This window comes from Canis lupus, chromosome 5, assembly GCF_048164855.1.
Source record: "Canis lupus baileyi chromosome 5, mCanLup2.hap1, whole genome shotgun sequence".
In the NCBI taxonomy this organism is placed as follows: domain Eukaryota; kingdom Metazoa; phylum Chordata; class Mammalia; order Carnivora; family Canidae; genus Canis; species Canis lupus.
In genome coordinates this window covers 75,719,561-75,739,348 of record NC_132842.1, presented here as the reverse complement: position 1 = coordinate 75,739,348, position 19,788 = coordinate 75,719,561, and the positions used below count along the sequence as shown (strand labels likewise).

Sequence of the window (19,788 nt, the reverse complement as noted above, 5' to 3'; positions counted from 1 at the left end):
TCAGTGTCATTTTGGTTAAATTGGCATTATCTTAGTACATGAAGTAGTGCTTTGAAATCATGGGATATTTAATGAAATAGTTTACAGAGGATCTATACCTATTATTTTTAGGATAAGCTCAATTTAACCCTATAAATTGTACTCTGTAGACAATGATAATTTCACCAATTCTGGTAACTGACTTATCTTTACAAGTGATCTTTTGGACAAGTCTGGGAGATTAATAATTAATAGGACTACTGAAGTAAATTTAAAATTCTGGTTTTTTATTTAACTTAGAAGATTTCTGACTTTACGCTAGAATGATTTTGCCCCTTGAATACTAAAAATAAAACATTACCATAATAAACTATAAAATCTTCTCTAGATAACAAATTCAGATGAAACATTAACTATGTTAATACTATTCAGTCAGTCCTATTAAACCAGAATAGGGGTATATAATAGATATTTGTAATGGTATGAATATTTTGACCGTAGACCTTAGCGAAGCCATTCATGAGAGATTGGATCTAGATAAAATTGTAAAAGTGTATTTCTGTGGAGGAAAATGTATATATGTTCTAGTTTAGTTGTGTTTATTCAGTTGGCATATGTCAACTGTCTTGCAAACATAGCTGTATTTTTAATGTATCTTAGAGGGAAATGCATTCTGACATTCAGAATGGAATTTGGAATGTCTTCCAAACATTTTGGAACCTAGTTCTTTTAGGTCATAATTTGGACATGTGGGGTTTATAGATAACTGGATGCCTCTAATAATTTTTCAAGAATTGAAGATGAACTAACACTTTATTTTATTTTATTTTTTGAAGAGTAACTGACACTTTAGAGAATACTGACCAAGAAAATAGCCTCAAATCCTTAAAAGTTAAAAAGCATTTGTATTTTACTTCTTTGAATTTGTTAAAATACAAGTAGTAAATGCACTTTTGCTGCTGTATTTCACTGTAACTGATTAGGTATTAACCATTTTTTACCCAATCCAATGGTTTGTCCAAAACTCCTGTTGGGTAGAATCATTAATAAAATACAGGCCATTTAAAAAGTATTGTAGTTTTAAAAAGATGGGGGCGCCTTGGTGGCTCGGTCAGTTAAACATCTGACTCTTGATTTTGGCTCAGGTCATGATCTCAGGATTGTGAGATCAAACTCTTCATTGCGCTCTATGCTCAGTGGGGAGTCTGCTTGTGATACTCCCTCTGCCCCTTCCCCCTACCCCTCTGTGCTCACAGTCATGCATGCACGCCCCTGTCTTTCTCTCTCAAATCTTTTTAAAAAGGATTGTAAACTCCTCAGTTCAATTACTTCAGCAAAGGTGAGATTTCTGTTTTAGATCACTGGCTCTCTAAGTTACTGCTTAGAATAAGCCTTTGCAGAATTCTGAGTATGAGCATGTTAAAAGAAATGTATCTACATTCTGGGTCAACATCCCATGGTAATTGCTTTTAATCAAACAAAAACAGATAAAAGGATTCTTAGGGGATCATATTGTCTTCAGATTTAGTTTTTAGCAGGATGTTCTCAGGTGATGTTTTAGGATAATCTGTAGTAAGATTGATGGTTTTATCTGCATATACTTTTGATTTTAGTTGAAACAGTGGATGGATATTATACATAGAGCTGCTAAATGGTGGAAATTAAAGCCTATGCTCTAGAAATAGTCTTGGGTTCAGATCCTAGGTCACTTTATCTATGTGACTTTGTTTGAAGTAACTTCTTTTTAAGCCTCAGTTTTCTCCTCCTGTAAACTGGGTGGGGGGGGGGGGTAACACTAGCACCTGTGCCTTAGCACTGCTTAATAATACAGCAAGCATACAAAAGACTATTGCCATAATAATTTTCCATGCAACCTGGAAGAAGAATTTGGATAATTCATAAAGTGCTTCTAGCTGTCCTACTACCTTAGGTGTATTTTAGAGCTGCTCCTCCCCCTCAGTTTTTAAGCTTTGGAAAGAGTCTTTCAGCCTCAGTAGTTAATTATCTTACTATTATGAGAGTTTACTTTTTAATGGATAGTTTAAATTTGTCATGTTATGAAGGTTGTATTGGTATATAAAATTTTTTTAGTCTCTTGGTGGCTAACCCATTCTCCTCTTGAACAGATCTCTTTCTCTGAAGGATTTCATCAGATCTTATTTCATAACCATTTACCAGTTCTATTACTTTTCTGAACCCACCTATAGTAGGGTGCTTGGAAGCTCCTGTGCTGATGAGGCTTCTGTAGTTAGTTGAGTGTCTATGTTTAAGGTTGGGTAGCACAGAGGTTTTTTATTTTTGTTGTTTTTAAAGACTTTATTTATTTATATGAGAGAGACCCCCACAACCCGGGGAGGATGCAGAGGAAAAGGGAGAAGCAGATTCCCCACTGAGCAGGGAGCTTGATGCAGGGATTGAGCCCAGGACCCTGAGGTCATGACTTGAGCCAAAGACATAAGCTTACCGACTGAGCCATCCAGGTACCTCACACCAAGAGGTTTATGGAGTTGAAAGTTGACACATACCTTTCACACAGAGCTGCTGCTGCAAAACAACTCCCAGTTCCTTTTACCTGGCATTTCTCTTGGGAGAATCTTCAGATTCAAATATGATCGTAGAACCTTTTAAGGTTTTTCATCAAACATTTAATTTATTAAGTTATTGATTCATTACTTAATTATGGAATTACTTAATTATCAGTACTTTAAAGAAAGTCACACTGTTGTACCATTAAGAAGTGAATGTCTCGTGTGGCTTTTTTTGTTTTTTGCTTTCCCTTGTATGTAAGTTTTTTTTTTTCCTTATTATTTTTAGTGACAAAACATAAAGGTACTGAGAAAAGAGAGTCCCCTTCACCAGCACCTAAGCCTAGAAAAGTAGAGTTATCGGAATCGGGTAAGTTTTTGTGCTTTTTTTTTTTTTTTTTTTTTTGGTTAAGATTTTTTGCACATTTCCTCACCCCCTCTGGTTAAAGATTAATTATAGGATATGACTTAGTGGTTAAGAGGTATGACTCTGAAGTGAAGGTTTGAATCCCCAGCTTCCTTACTTAACTGCTTTTTTAATTATTTAATTTATCTGAGCCTCACTTTTCATCTGAATTGGAGATAACAAGTACTGTCCTGTAGATTTTTTATGATTAATTGGAATAATGCTTATAAAGTCCCTAGTGCTTAGCCTGACCTATAGTAAATAAATTTTGATTACATTTGGTGAACATAGTTAAAATCAACATTTAAAAAATTGGCATTTTTAAGCTCTTTTTTTTTTGTAAGAAAAAAATATGTCTATAGTTGTATTGCTTGATCCAGTGAGAGAAAGGCTTAAGAGACCATTTTCCAATTCAAGTGTGTTACATTTTCTGTATGCACAACTAAAGAAAGGCTTTCTAAATGCATCCATCTTTCAGAAGAAGATAAAGGTGGCAAAATGGCTGCAGCAGATTCTGTGCAGCAGAGACGTCAGTACAGACGACAGAACCAGCAGTCTTCATCTGGTATGGACATGGGTTCAACTGTTTCCTACCTATATTTCCTAATGAAAAATAACTTCAGATACAAATCTCCATCCATGTAGTGAGTGTACTTAGGAAAAATATATGCCTACATAGAAATCTGTTCAAAGGGAGGAAGTTCCTACTTTTGGTTTTTGTTTTTAAGTCCTTTCTTAACTTTCTTTTAAATTGTTATAAACGTAGTAGATCTTTACAGTACGACAGTAAAACAGAACAGGGGTATTAAATTTGAAAAATTCTAATTTTTTCCCAATCCCTAGTCTTATTCCCAAAAGCTTTTCTTCAGAAATTTTCTGTGCTGTGTATAGGGATCTATGGTTTTAAAAAGGCCACCAAACCCTCCCCCCCCCAAAAAAAAACCTCCAAAACTGCATAAGCTCAAAATTTAGATGGTTTTTGTCTCCTTTTTTAGCTTTATATATATATATAGATAGATAGATAGCTTTCCTGTTCTTAGATCTAATTTTTTAAATAGCCAAAACTTATTGGCTCTACTGTAATAATTAATATTGCTATATTGTCTAATATTATAATTATATAATTTATTGAGCCAGTCACCTACTTGGGCATGTAATGTAGGTTGTTTTTGTGTACTTTGTAATTATATTTGTATATTTGTGAAATAGTAAAGTAAATAATATTTATTATTTAAATAATAATTAATTAGCTCTGTGGGTATTTGTGACTGAGTCTAGGTATGCTAGCTTTACTGTTCATTTATAAAATAGATACCAAAGCACTCGGCGGCATTAAGTGCATGAAAAGCCGTAGAGCTTTTGCAGCTCTTTAAAAATGAAGTTAATCATAGAAAGGCTTAAAAAAGCATATAGGTTTTGAGTGGTTTTGGTACTTGGGACTTTGTTTTGTTTTTGTTTTGTTTTGTTTTGTTTTTTAAATTTTTTATTTATTTATGATAGTCACAGAGAGAGAGAGAGAGAGGCAGAGACACAGGCAGAGGGAGAAGCAGGCTCCATGCACCGGGAGCCCGACGTGGGATTCGATCCTGGGTCTCCAGGATCGCGCCCTGGGCCAAAGACAGGCGCTAAACCGCTGCGCCACCCAGGGATCCCTTGTTTTCTTTTTTTAAGGAGAGAGAAAGGAGCACATGAGGGGAGGGGCAGAGGCAGAGGGGGAGAGAATCTTAAGCAGGCTCCATGCCCAACACAGAGCCTGACATGGGACTCAATCTCAAGACTCTGAGATAATGACTTGAGCTGAAATCAAGAGTCAGATGCTTAACCAGCTGAGCCACACAGATGCCCCAGGACTTTATTTTTAAGTATAAGTTTTGATATTTGGGAACAATTATTTTGGGTTAAGGAAATCATATACAAACAGTTGAAGGTTTGGGGGGTTTTCATGTTTTTGTTTTTGCTCTTTTGGTTTTTTGTTTTGTTTTTTGCTTTGTTTTGTTTTCGCAGTCCCAGACATTTGCCACCAGGCCTGTAGGAAAAGCTTGTCACATAAATTTTTTTGTTTGTGTGATAAATGCTAGGAATGTGGAAAGAAGTTATTCAGACCTTAATAGGACTTTCAGCAGTTTTAAAAGTGCTTAGAGTAACAAGCATCAAGTAATTGCTTGAGATGATTTTTAAGCTTAGTTATTTGGAAAATCGCTAGCTTCTTAAAGGACATTTCTGTTTTGTTGGAATGTGCCATGGAGTGACTTATATAAATTATATAATAATGATGTATATTTATGGTTGACTTTTAAGTCATTGCCCATATATTGATAATAACATTTGTTTAGAACTGCTCGCTTGTATACTTGCTTGCTTTCATAAGTGGACTTGCTAATTTAAACACTCCCATCTGCTTAGATTGAGAAAATGTGGGTAGACTCTTAAGCACAGACATAATTTAATTTTTTGTTTGTTGTGTAATTATAGATTCTGGCTCCTCTTCTTCCTCAGAAGATGAGCGACCCAAGAGGTCCCATGTGAAGAACGGTGAGGTAGGCAGGCGGCGGAGACATTCCCCTTCCCGGAGTGCCTCTCCATCACCTCGAAAGCGCCAGAAAGAGACTTCACCTCGGTAATGTCTTTTCAGTAGTCTACACTGGTGTTCTGTAGTCTTGATGAAACTTCTAATTTAAGGGGTGGGCTACAGATTTATTTTGGAAATTGGTTAACTCCTTCATGTCAGGGATTCACAGAAAGAGATGGTCAGATTTGGGAGTGGGGTGGGGACATTTTTTTGGCTTTATTTGGTGGTTATCACGATTAATGAGATCTTGGTTAGTTTTATACCACCATGTCTTACGTCTGCATGACTAGATCAGTGCAACTATAGCATTAACTTCTGCACATCTTTGAACATTTAAAACAGAAATACACCCCCATTAGTAATGCTTAACTCCATTAAAGTAAATTTGGTGAATGGAATTCTTGACCTTTGTTTTTCTCCACTGCTCTCAGGATGCAAATGGGAAAGCGATGGCAATCGCCAGTGACTAAAAGGTTGGTTAGCCACTACTTTGTACATGAGGCTACATGTCAGAGTTTAGGGATGGGATATGCTGTTTAGGTAACCTGCTCCTATCCCTAGGTATATGGTGGGGATGACTGGAGAAGTTCCCCCATTTCAGGTGGTTGTGTTTCTTTGCACATCAAATGAACGATAGACTTCTACACGGTGTTCATTTTAGAGGACCATTTGAGCTTAGATTTTCGTGCAGTTACAGTACCTGGATATTTTCCAAGAGATAGGATAATAATAGCTCCTTTATTTAGTGGGGAGGAAATTAGTGCTGGCTTTTGGGAAAGTCTTTTAAAAAGATGAATGTGAGGATCTGGCCCTGTTCAGTGTTCTCTATAATAGGAAGGTAGGCTGCATATCTTCATTGAACCTTTTTGATCAAGTGTCTTTGTGACTATAAAACTGTAACATTTCAGAGCTTAATCATAAATAGAAATCTCTAATTTAGGCCTATCTCATAAATGAGAAAACAGAGGCCCAGAAGTAGTAAAATGAGTTTCTTAGGGTATAAAGTGAAAAAGCTTGATCCCATACCTATTGGGATCATGCTGTTGACATTATACCCTTATACTGTCTTTGTTAGTCTTCTGCTTTTGGGGGTTCTCAGCTACTGCTAAATTTGAGTATTTATCCTTCCTGAAACTATCACATTGTCCTCTTTATAGCTCACTTTTTGAAGCTGTCTTAGGTAGTCTCAGTAGTTAGAGTTCTTTTGGAAAGATTGTTTGGAACTAGTCAGCAGTGTTTATGGTGGAGCAAAGTTGTGTATTTGTGTTTTGGAATATTTAACAATAAAAAATAAAAACCTTTAAGAAAAAATAAATTCAGTTGCTGAGGTATTCTGTTTCCCACTATAGTAACCCCTAGTTTAGCTGCTAGTATAGCAGCTAAAAAGTTGGTTTACAAAATCAGGTTAGTGGTGAGATCCCCTTTTCCCCCATTATGGAACTACTTTCTTTTTGGAAAGTGATTCCTCAACAGGGAAATCAACACTGATGTTCACTACCCTGCTCCAGGATGGTTTTGTTTATCCTCTTTAAAAAGGCTTCCAGTTTTAATGAAGTAGGAATTTGTATCAGGTATCTAGGATTTATAGATGAAGAAAGAATTACTGGAATTGTGCTTCAGTATTCTATTTTTAAGAGGGGACATATGACCTGGTTTTGATTATTTCATATGTAAAGTTTATAATATTTTTCGTGTTTTGAGACACTTGTCTTTGGGTATCGAACACTCTAACTTAAAGGATAAAAGGTATGTTAATCATAGTGTAAAAAGGAAATAGTAACACACACAAAAAAGATAGTTGTCACATCTGTAACTTCTTGTCTTCATTACCAGCGGGGCTAGCAAAGTGGTTGTTCTGAGAGCTCACTGCAGAGATAGCAAGCTGGCTCCTTCTGATAAAACTTGCCTTTTCTGCATACTTGAGGGCTGTATCACAATATCACATATTGAGACTTATGCAACTGGTTCTCACACAATTTGATAGGGAACTTTACTACTCAATTTCTACACATAGTTGAAAGCTTAGCTTGGCGTTATTATTCAGAGTAACTAGAAAATGCTTAGCTTGTTGTTAGATTAAGCAGATGAAATATATTAAGCATTCAGAATTTTGAATAATACAGTTAACAAGCTTGACCTCTTAGAAAATATTGAACTTGGTTTTATGTCACTTTTTTTTTTTTACGCACGTATAGAAACATTGAAATAGATTGATCTCAAAGAAATTAGCTTTTTGTTTTAACCCTTGAAATGTGTACCCTCTCAGTTCAGGTAGAAATTCTGTAGGCTTCAGATCATAGAGCCATGTGGTATCAAGACTCCAGTTTTAAGTGATTATCTCATTTTTCTGGAAGTTCCTTAAGTTAATGCTAGTTGGTTATGGTTTTATATATTCTTTTTGATCATTTGCTCACATAGAAACAGCACATTGAAGGTCATTATTAGAAGGGACTTTTTGGGTACTCTGAGCATTTGGTCTTACGAATGAAGATGAGACCATAAATACCTCTGATCATTAGCATATTGTAATAGATTGTAATCTCGGTTCAGTTTTTTAGTGAGAATTTCTGATTTGGTTTTGCAAACGGAAATTAGAATATTTTTAAAGAGAAGCCACATAATCAACAGTAATATTTCTTATGCGATTGTATTTACTGATAACACTGGGAGTTATACTTTATATCACTTAATCCTCTAAGTTTGCACCTATAAACTTTCTCTTTTGTTTTCTTTTTAAGTCAAAACCCAAATATCTTTCCCTATTTGAAATCTTAAATCAATACTGTGCTTATGCTGTCTCTCCAGATCTTATAATTCTGAGATTAACCCTGCTAGTAAAGTGGGTTTTCCTGTATTTTCTTATAATTAGTAGTTCTTATCTACGTTTCATTTTGTCCAAAGCTTATCTGTCTTCATAGATTCCCTCTTGTAGTTCACTATTTTAAATATATTACAAGTGATGTCTTAGGCCCCACAAGGCATAAACAATTTGAAATTGAAAATTAAATAATGAAAATAAGTATTAAGTTAAATAGCAAATTTCAGAATTTTCTTTGTTCTGTTAGTAACAGAGCTCTCCTTAGTTTTAAAGGGGAATCAAGACTAGTAAACTTTAGAAAATATTTCCAGATTTATAGGAACCCTCCATCCTGTGCTGGTCAAGAAATTATAGTATGTGATTACTTTATACATGCAAACTTAGCCAAAAGGTAGCAAACTGGCTTGGTGTATATTTTTAATATATCCCTTTGGAGACTGCTATGAGTTAGGTTAGTCCAGTTGATATAATTGTATTTTTCATGTTTGTGTTTGTATTGGTTAAGTGTATAACAGAGCTCAGAATTTCGGTTTATCTATGATTGTCTATATTTCAACCATGTTGCTCCCAGTGATAGCTTTAGTGTTCCAGCTTTTAATCTTTTGTCTTTGAGATAGTGTTTTTTTGTTGGTAGTAGGCAACTCTTGAGTAGCGGAAACATTTTTAAAAATTGAGGACTCAGAGCAGTTGACACCCAGATTTGGGGCCTTAAGCCATTGGTAACCATTAAAATTTTAAATTTCTGCATTAGAACATGAGTTTTAAAGCAGTTTTTCCTAATAAGGAATCAATCACTTAGAGAGCCTTTTCAGCATACGCCAGCTAGACCATAGTCCAGACCTGGTGAACAAACTCCGATAAGCTTCCTAGATAATTGTGATGTGCATTCCAGTTAAAGAACGATGCCATAGGCAGTGTTTTCAAACTTGTTTCACCTTGTGTCATGCTGTGTCTGTCTCATGACCCAGACTCTGCATATTTATATACTGAAACAAAAATTTAACAAAACAAAATTTGCCTTTCCCAAAAGTAATATACTGATTTTCTAAAATGCTGGTTCTCAGCCAGAGTCTTGACTAATGGTCTTGAAAGATAGTTGTAAAAACATTGTTCTAAGGGATAGAGGAACAGTTGGCTTCACTTTGGGTTAAAAATGATTGAAACTATATCATCTGGATCACTTATAAATGCTACTAACTCCAAATCACCTGTATTTTTTTTGTGTGTGTGTGTGTTTGTGTGATTTAGTGGTAGACGGAGGAGGAGTCCTTCCCCACCACCCACCAGAAGGCGACGTTCCCCTTCTCCTGCCCCCCCTCCTCGTAGGCGCAGGTCTCCCACGCCACCACCACGACGAAGGTATTTTATCAGATAAGTGCTAGTTGGAACTAATTGAAGCAACTTTCTTTATGATTAGAATATCTTAGAGTGGCATTGTTCAGCCATTTACAGAATACCACATATGATGTGATTCTGTTAATATGTAAAGTTAGACCACCTAAATCAAAGAGTTAAAAGCAGATTAGTAGTGCCTAGGGTCAGGTGGGAATAGGGAGAGTTGTTACAGTTACGTGACTGAAAATACTTAAAACAGTTGAAATGTACACTTTAAAATGGGTAAATTTTATGGTATGTGAATCACATGTCAACAAAGATGTTAAATTTAAAGGTGAAGTCATTCTATTTAGTGATTATAAAGGGAAAAATACTAACTTTACAGTGGAGAATTCCAGCAGATACCTCCTTAACTAAGGAATCATTTAACAGTCGAGAGTACATATTAGCATTATGTAATTCTTGATACCTCCATAGTATTCTTACCAATTATATAGAACCCCAGTCTGATTTTTTAGGAAATACCAGACAAACCCAAATTGAAGGTTATTCTACAAGGTAACTGACTAGTACTCTTTAAAAATGACAATCCTGAAAGACAAAGGAATAGTCTCGTATTGGCAGGAACCAAGGACACATGATAACTAAATATAATTCTGATTTTTGGAATGTGGATCAGAAGAGAAACATTAGTGCAAAACCAGGCTTGTATTTTAGTTAATACTAAATTAGTGCTGTGGCTAATTTCATAGTTTTGATCATTTTTGTTAATCTGTAGTCCTTTAGATGATCTTGCTTAGTAGGTGATGGTATTCCCATTTTTCAGGTGAGGAAATAGAGGTGCACACTACCTCATTGACCAAAAAGTAGCCTGTTGTAAAGCTGATTCTAGGCAGTAAAATATTTTGAGCTCAAGGTTGAACATTTCAGGAACAAATTAGGCAGTTGGAACTGAATGTCATATTCAGGTCTAATTTCTAAAGGCACATTAGGATTACACAAGAATCAAGCATTAAGTAAATCGAAGGTCAGCTTGGACTTCTGTCGGGATGCATTCTGCCTAGAAGATAGACTTCCACTGAAAAGTGGCTTTCTTTGAGACACAAAATCCAAGTCTCTCCTTGGCAGGGTGGGGTAGGTATAGATAGATCTTTTAAAATGTATGCAAGTGAACTTATAGTCCAAATGCCAGTTCAAGAGAGCACCACATCGGAGAGCTCTTTTTTTAAAAAAGATTTTTCTTACTTGAGAGAGCACGAGTGGGGGTAGAGGAGAGAGGCAGCAGGGGAAAGAGAAGCAGACTCCCCCCCCCACTGAGCAGGGAGCCCCACATTGGGCTCAATCCAAGACCCCAAGATCATGACCTGAGCTAAAGGCAGAATGCTTATTAACCAACTAAGCACCCAGGTGCCCCCAGGAGAGCTCTTTAAAGGACAGACTTCCTAAGTTTCCTGTAATAGAGTCCTGCTAATGTAGCCACCTAGCTCTTACATAATAATGGGTGTTCACAGTTTATGCAAGATTCTCTTCTCAAAAAAACTCATTAAATTGGTTCCATATGGATTATATTAAGTGACTTTTGACAAACTAGAATTCAGTCTGGAAACTTCAGATTTCTCCATTATGCAGAATGTCCTGTTTCTTAGTCATCTAGGATAAACAAATCCACTAAATGATTTCTTTTCCTTTACATGAGGATAAAGGCATAGCATTTCCAGTTAAAATTCTGTCTTTGCCTGGTGCTTAACACAGTGTTGCCATAACTGCTGGTTAGGTTTCTGTGCATTCTGTTGCCTTATTCTTTTGGACCTTAATGGTGTTTTTTTCCTAGAACTCCTTCTCCTCCCCCCCGCCGGCGCTCACCGTCCCCAAGAAGATACTCTCCTCCGATACAGAGGAGATACTCTCCTTCTCCACCTCCAAAGAGAAGAACGGCTTCTCCCCCTCCCCCTCCTAAACGAAGGGCATCACCATCTCCACCACCAAAGCGTCGGGTCTCCCATTCTCCACCTCCCAAACAAAGAAGCTCCCCAGTCACCAAGAGACGTTCGCCTTCATTATCATCAAAGCATAGGAAAGGGTCTTCCCCGAGCCGGTCTACCCGGGAGCCCCGGTCACCACAACCAAACAAAAGGCATTCGCCCTCACCACGGCCTCGAGCTCCTCAGACCTCCTCAAGTCCTCCACCTGTTCGAAGAGGAGCATCATCATCACCCCAAAGAAGGCAGTCCCCTTCTCCAAGTACTAGGCCCATTAGGAGAGTCTCCAGGACTCCGGAACCCAAAAAGACAAAAAAGTAAAAATATTTTATGCTTTTTTTGGTTAGGAACACTAACTTGCATAGCTCTTTATGTTTGGAAGCTTTTTTCCCCCCTTTACTGAGAAATTACAGAAAAGAATAAGCTGGGAATACAGGCTTTTAAGGCAGCTTAAAGGTACTATACACAGATCCATTTTCTCTTTTCAGGATAGTTCCTCATGGGACAAACTAAATGCCATAGGACTCCATATTTGGTTCCTAGGGGTATCAGGGGAATGTGCTTCCAAAACTAAACTCTGAAATAATGCATAGAACATTTCTTGGATGTCTGTGTAAGACTGGTAAAAGTTGTCTGAAGTACAAGGAACTGGCATTATTAATTTCATCTAGGAAAAATTGTTAACAGAATGGACAGAGGATTATGGGGCTTAAACTGCTAAGAGATTTAGACCATACAAATTTGATATGTGTGTTAGTAGAATCAACTAGCAAACTAATAGTAAAATGTAAAGTTTGTGACTTGGTTATATAATGGTGGTTGGTTATTTTCTCTTAGGAAAGACCTTTGCTCTTGGATACTAAATGTTTTGTTCTTTCCTCTGTTTCTAGGGCTGCCTCACCAAGCCCTCAGTCTGTAAGGAGGGTTTCGTCCTCTCGATCTGTCTCAGGATCTCCTGAGCCAGCAGCTAAAAAACCCCCAGCACCTCAATCCCCTGTCCAGTCTCAGTCCCCCTCTACCAACTGGTCACCAGCGGTACCGGTCAAAAAGGCTAAAAGCCCAACACCAAGCCCATCTCCGGCAAGGGTATGTGTTTGCCCTATTTTGGGGTTTATAATTGTATGTGGTCACTGGGAAGCAAAGACAAGTTATTACTTATTTGCGACCCAGGGCAGCATTATTTTCTGTAGTTCAGCTGGACTTCAGGGAAGTATGAAATTAAGTGGTGGTGGTTACACCACAGTCCATGCTTCATATTCCACCCACCCACTAATTGACACCATGTCTGATACTTTTAAATTCTCTCATCTTAGTGGTTAAAATTGGGCTATATTGAAAATCTAGAATAACAAAAGAGTTACCCATGAATCTATTATATAGTGGAAAATAGCTTAGTATTTTTTGTTGTTTCTATAGCATTTGACATACTGGATACTGAAGATCACAAAATCAATAAAACTTTCAAAATTAGATCATGTGTGTTAGTATTATTCCACGTTTATGAAGGAAAAAATATTACAAAAGAAGTACCAAATGTTCATAGTGATTATATGTGAGAAGGGGAAGTGATGAGTAATCTTAATTTTTCTTTACGTGTAGTGCCCTTTTTCTATTTCTAATATATTAGAAATAATATATTTCTATAAAAAATGAACCTGGCAACCTGTAAAATACTAGCTGAAGTGGAAAGTACAGTATTGTCTGGTTTAGTCTTAACCTCTGGCAAGTTGCATAAATAAGGGACACCTGGTGGCTCAGCGGTTGAGCACCTGCCTTCGGCCCAGGGTGTGCTTCCAGAGTCCAGGGAGCGAGTCCCACATCGGGCTCCCGGCATGGAGCCTGCTTCTCCCTCTGCCTGTGTCTCTGCCTCTCTCTGTGTGTCTCTCTCATGAATAAATAAATAAAATCTTTAATTAAAAAAAAAGTTGCATAAATAAGAATAACACTTGTTTTTACCTTGTGAAGTTTAAATGTCATTGGGATATTAAAGTATTGGAGTTTAAACTATATCATCCCCTCTATGAATCATTAATCTGATCTTGAATAGGTTTCTTTATTGTATGAAGTCAGTAGTTAGATGTCCATGTCAGCAGTCGGGTTGCCTGAATTACTTTACAAAGTAATTGAATGGATTGAGGAATTTTAAGTAACTGCTTACAAATGTGAAATTTGAGAATTACAGATGGAATTCAATTACAGCAGAATTGCCCTTTGCATAATTTTGGCGTTAACAGTTGGACCCTTGAATAGCATTGAGCGGGGCCACTTACACATGGAAATTTTTGGTGAATACAGTACAGCATTGTAAATGTGTTTTTTCTTCCTTATACTTTTTTTTTCCTTATACTTAATGTTTTTTTCTGCAGTTTATTTTATTGTAAGAATATAGCATAAAATGTACATAACGCACAAAATATGTGTTCAGTGACTGTTTATGTTACCCATAAGGCTTCTGGTCTATGTACAGACTGAGGGCTTGTTATATACAGGTTTTCAACTGCATGGAGAGTTGTTGCCTCTAATCCCCCATGTTGTTCAACGGTCAGTGGTTATGCATTAAGGAACAATTTCCAGTCTAGAGCCAGGAGAAGCTGTAACAGTGGCTGGAGAATGGGGCATTCACATGAGTGTGTGTTTAGAATAATAACTGTACTTACTGAAAGCCTGCCACCTGTTAGGCTAGTATTGTGGGCAGTTTACAGATAGACCCTGACAGCTTTATTGGGGACTGCTGTACCCATTTAGGTTTACAGAGGGAGCTTAGAAAAATATTTGAGGTCAAATGGTGAACAGGTTCAGGAGCCAGATTCACCTGAAGTCTAGCTGAGTTCAGAGACTTCTCTTTTGCACATGTTGCTTTCCCTATATTTGGAGGTAGCTTGGGATCCTGGACACCTGACTGGCCTCTCATGGTTGGGAAATTTGGTTTAATGTGGGGGAGATCAGAAAGGTCCTTCAGGGTCCATTCTGACTTTTTTTTTTTTTTTTTAACTTTTATTTATTTATGAGAGAGAGAGAGAGAGAGAGAGGCAAAGACATAGGCAGAGGGAGAAGCAGGCTCCACGCAAGGAGCCCAGTGTGGGACTTGATCCCAGATCCCAGGATCACATCCTGAGCCAAAGGCAGACGCTTCACCACTGAGCCACCCAGGCATCTTAAAATCTTAAAATCTGGGAAGAGCATCTTTACTTGCAATGTGGTTTTCATACTTTTCTTGGCAGGGATTGCCCTTGGGCTCCCCCTCCCCCAAAGCCTTGGGGACTCCTGAGATTTGTCCATTTAATTATTCCCTTGAGAAAGTAAAACGTTTATTGGACAACATTTTAATCTGATTGATGTTATTGTTGGGATTTTTCTGGATTTCTAGAACTCAGACCCAGAAGGAGGTGGAAAGAAAAAGAAGAAAAAGAAGGACAAGAAACACAAAAAGGATAAGAAGCACAAGAAGCACAAAAAACACAAGAAGGAAAAGGCCATGGCAGCAGCCGCTGCAGCAGCTGTCACTCCCACGGCCCCTGCGGCCCCCACGACCACATCAGCACAGGAGGAACCGGAGGCAGAGCCCGAGCCTAAGAAGGTACGTGTGTGTCTTAGACTTCTACAGATCGCTTGGTCACTTGTTGAGAAGAAAAGAATTTTTTTACAATAATGGCTACTCGGCTGTTAGCTAACTCTTCTGATCTATCCTCATTCTTGATATCTACCAAGACGAAGGAGAAGAATATGAATGGCTGCCAAATGCTTACTGTATATTTTTAAAAAATAACTTCTTTAAGATATAATTAACGTGCCATTCACCTATTAAAAGGCACTCAAGGGTGCCTGGCTGGCTCAGTAGAGCACACAACTCTTAACCTCAGGGTTTCAGGGTTGTGAGTTCAAGCCCTGTGTTGGGTATAGAGTACTTAAGTAAAATTTAAAAAGAAAGTATATGATTGAGGGGTTTTTAGTATATTCATAGAGTTGTGCAGCTGATTGAGGGGGTTTTAGTGTATTAGAGTTGTGCAGTCACTGCCATGATGTGGTTCTGCCCTTGCACCCTACACCTCTCTGCCAGTGTGTCAGGACTCACCAGTGTGGCCCCTCTGGTTTTAGGAAACGGAGAGTGAGCCTGAAGACAACCTCGACGACTTAGAGAAGCACCTGCGTGAAAAGGCGCTGAGGTCGATGCGGAAGGCTCAAGTGTCCCCACAGTCTTAGGCGGGAATGTGTGTCACGATGTACATTTTATTTGGTTTGTACGCAATTCAATTTCAAAATTGCTAAAATGTGTTTGAGCTTTAGACTATAACATTTGTTGTAATAATTGCTAGGTTGAAGTTCACCATGTAAAAAAAAAAGGGGCATGGATTTACATTGCAAAAGGTGTCCACAGTGTATTAGTGACATTCTTTCATTGACAGCTGACATAAATTCATTTAGAGTGAAATATTTTAAGCCAAAAAAAAAATCCTCTTTTTAAAAAAGGGGGTTTCAATATTGTTGGCATTTTTATGGTTTCTTTAAAGGCCTTGGCTATTCCCAGAGGTTTTCCTTTCTTGTCATTTTTTTTTTCTTTATTTTTTTCTCATTTGAGTCTTAGCACCCATTTAAGTTATGATGCTTCCAACCTTGTATGGTTTGCAAGCTTGCCCAGAAATAAGACCACTGTTGAACTACCACAAAGTATAAATGAATATTTTAATGCCACAATCTTTCCTGTTGCCTGTGGAGTCTCTGCTGAAATGAATCAGGATTCGAGCTCTAGGACGAGATGGAAAATGAAAGCATGTTGTTTGCCAGGACACTGTGGGTTTATATTGATGTGTAACAAGTTGATTTGGAACACTGGAATTCATTCTATTCTGTTGTGTTTTTTTGTAAAGGCAATTAACTAGTCCCAGGAAGGATCCTTCAGTTATATAAAAGTTTGTTTTATGAAATGTCATGGCTCCATTCATAATTTTGTCTTGTTCTTCCAATTGGTATATACAACTTTCAGAGCTCTCGTATTTGGAAGGCTGGAAGGGCCCAGACTTTGAAATAGTGTCTTGTTTTCACTGTTTTTGTTTTTTTGTTTTTTTTTTTTTAAACTAAAGCTATATAAAGCTTGTGGATTAAACAGAATAAATTTCTAAATTTAAAAATGTTGGCCACTCACTTTTACTTAACCGTCTCAATACTGCAGGAACCCACCTTTTTTTTTTTTTTTTAATAGAAATCTTAGTTAAGCCTATGTTTTTACCCCCCTTGGCACCTTTGGCACACTGAGGATTGGGCAAGGGAAATAAATGGTGAAATTATTTTTCCGTCTTTATTTTAATAATGAGTGCAGTAAGTGCTGTGAAGGCAAAGTGTGTGGTGAGATGGGAACACCTATGCTAGACAGGGCAGAGTCAGCGAGGCGCTCCAACAGAGTAGTATCTGCGTACAGCTGGAGAGGCAGAAGGAGCCTGGCACATTCCAGGAAGTGCAGGAGGGCCAAAGGAGTGACTGGAGCAACCTCCCTCTTGGGGTCTGTGTATTTAGTGACAAGTGAGTCATTTTTGCACTTCAGATTTAGCAGAGCAAAGTGACTTGAAACTTGGAGTTGGTTTGTAGAAGGTAAACTAGCAACGTAACGAAGTTAGAAGGGAATTTTTGACACCGTGGATCTAAGCTGAGTGACACATGGGCAGTTAATGTGATTGATTTCTGGTAGTCGAAACTAAAAGAAAATGTCTACACATCTTAACTACAGGAAGACTTAGTGGGGACAGTGTTTACCTGAAGGACATGGACATAGAAGGGGCTCTTTTTACAGGTGGGTTTTTAGGATGATTTGTAAGGCGGCAAAACTTAAATGAAGCTGCTCTGTAGTGAACTAAGGTAGTCTGTAATTGGTAACAGCACCTTACCTGTGTGCTGCAACCAAGTCTTCAAGATCTTACATGTGACTTCCTTTTGATTGCATAATTCTGTGATTCAAGAAAAGCACAGTATATCCAGTTTCTAAAATGGTGGTTGATGACTTTCCGCTTCTAGGGTGAACAAACCAGTGAACATCACTCAGGCCCTTGTTATCTATCCAGCCGTTCATTCATGCTCACTGATCCTGTTTATGCAGTGTGCTTCCTCTCCTCCACCTGACAGAACAGCAGTAGCTCCTGTTCTGCTAATCTGCAGGAGCAATTCTTGATCTGTACTTGACTGGTCCTTGGCTGGATTTGGCTCAGTGGATCACTCCTTTGTTGAAACACTTTCTTTGAGTGGGTTCTAGGAGATGATACTTGTTTACCTTCCAGATGCAACTCTAGTTTTTCAATTCTCTCTAGCTGGTCCTTTTGTGTCTTCTGGCTCCTTTCAAACATAAAAAGAGTTTGTATTTGCCCTTTGTAGGGAAACGTAGCTTTCCCTACGTTTAATCCCTGCTCCCTCGACTTTAAATGTCATGATTTTGTTGATTTGTCAAGTTGCTCTGCCGTCTAAACTTAACCCCTGACCTGGACCCTATCCAGCCACCTACCCAAACATATCCAAAAGAGAAATTTTTAAATGCCGTCCTCTAATCTTAATCCCTGTCTTACTTCAGTCTCTATAATCCTCATTTACTCAAAATTGAGTTAGTACTGTCAGTAGTGTTGTCTGCTTCCCAACACTTAGGCACACCAAGGCCATTCCATTTGCCAGATCAATGCCCTAAGCCAGATCATGGTACCACTCAAAGCCCTCCGATAGGTTTCTGCCTCAGAGTAAAAACCGAGTTACTTACTATGGCCTGAGAGACCGGACAGCGCAGGGTTGAATCTACTTTGGCAACCTCATTATCACCCTACGATCTGCTCGTGCCATACCTGCTGCCTTGCTCTGCCTTTGACCCACCAAAATTGATATTCAGGACCTTTGTTCCCACTGTCCCCTCATCCAGAGAGACCCTTCCTCCTGATCTTGTGGCTTGTTTCCTTACTTGATTTTCCTCAGGCAGTCTTCCCGAACTTCCTCTTCTCTTAGAACCATTGTGAATACCTCAAAGGATACATTTTTGTTCCATAGGAACTTGGTCTTGTTCATAGCTGTTGTCAGCACCTGGTACATAGTAGAAGCGCAAGTATTTGATGAACAGATGAGTAAATTTAATTGACTTGTTTTTATATTTGCCAAGTGCTAGTAGGTAGGGTCTGAGGTAAAGAAATGAAGAGAGACAGGCACCTGGAAGGCTCAGTCTGTTGAGCATCTGACTCTTGGTTTTGGTTCAGGTCATGATCTTAGTTAGAGTCATGGGATTGAGGCCCGAGGCGGCCACTGGGTGTGGAGCCTGGTTGGGATTCTCTCTCTGATCTGTGTCTCTTAAAAAGAAAGAAAAGGAAAAAAATGATTGTTGCCCTCAAGGAGTATTTACCTACTAGGGATATAAACATATAAACAACAACTTGGAGGGGCAGAGCATTGTGTAGACTGGGGTTTCTTTTTTTTTTTTTTTTTTAAGGAGAAGCAGGCCATATATTATAGACTGGGGTTTCTAACCATAACTTCTGTGTCACCTTGGTCAGGTTACACTGGAGCCAAAGTGCTGCCATTTCCTCTTCTGAATGAGGGAAATAATGATGCAATCTACTTCAGTGGCTTCAAGGTTTTTTTCTAATGTATTAGTTGATACATAGCATGCAATAACAGCACAAAGAGAGGTTCCCATTTTCTCAGCTGTGTGACTTGCATCCATTCTGGTAATGGCTAATTTTAGCATATGTGTCTGTAAAAGATTTTTAACCAATGCGATCACAGCCGTATCTGATGCAGTTTTCTTCCCTTTTGGTTTTTAGATCTAACTCAAAATTTCCTAAAGTGTGCAACTCAGTAGTACTTAATATATCCACACGGTGTGCTACTACCACCATCTATTCCAGAACATTTTCATTGCCCCAAGAAGAAACTCCATGCCCATTAGTAGTCCCTTCCTATTCTGGCAGTCCCCTCAGCCCCAGCCCCTTGGCAACTATTTCCTGTCTATAGATCCATCTGTTCTGGACAGGTCACTGGAATCATACAAGATGTGGCCTTTCATATCTGGCTTCTTTGATCTAGCATAATGTTTCAAGGTTCAAACATGGTACCTCATTTTTTAAAAAATTGCCCAATAATATTCCTTTGTATGGATATATCACATTTCATTTATCCATGCATCGGTTAGGCATTTGGGCTGTTCTACTTTCAGGCTAATA

The 19,788-nt window shown here is 38.2% G+C and overlaps 1 protein-coding gene and 1 long non-coding RNA gene across 15 annotated transcripts in view; one reads left to right on the top strand and one right to left on the bottom strand.

The window, feature by feature from the left end:
- Positions 1–16,737, top strand: part of SRRM1 (serine and arginine repetitive matrix 1) — a 35,203-nt gene extending 18,466 nt beyond the window's left edge. For 10 of the 14 annotated variants that reach the window (XM_072827773.1, XM_072827775.1, XM_072827776.1 and 7 more), the window contains 9 exons: positions 2,794–2,874; positions 3,389–3,475; positions 5,383–5,527; positions 5,911–5,952; positions 9,546–9,656; positions 11,464–11,928; positions 12,502–12,697; positions 14,979–15,188; positions 15,707–16,737. In XM_072827773.1, the coding sequence (XP_072683874.1) occupies positions 2,794–2,874; positions 3,389–3,475; positions 5,383–5,527; positions 5,911–5,952; positions 9,546–9,656; positions 11,464–11,928; positions 12,502–12,697; positions 14,979–15,188; positions 15,707–15,811 (1,442 nt within the window). In that variant the 3' untranslated portion in view covers positions 15,812–16,737. The remainder of the gene's footprint in view (positions 1–2,793; positions 2,875–3,388; positions 3,476–5,382; positions 5,528–5,910; positions 5,953–9,545; positions 9,657–11,463; positions 11,929–12,501; positions 12,698–14,978; positions 15,189–15,706) is intronic. The other 4 variants (XM_072827772.1, XM_072827769.1, XM_072827767.1 and 1 more) reach the window with 2 other exon arrangements.
- A 1,061-nt stretch (positions 16,738–17,798) lies between these two features.
- LOC140634185 (uncharacterized) lies at positions 17,799–18,900 on the bottom strand. The gene is made up of 3 exons (XR_012031704.1): positions 18,779–18,900; positions 18,537–18,655; positions 17,799–17,929 (listed from the first exon to the last, which is right to left on the bottom strand). It is a non-coding gene; the product is annotated as an uncharacterized lncRNA (long non-coding RNA).
- Positions 18,901–19,788: the final 888 nt, after the last annotated feature.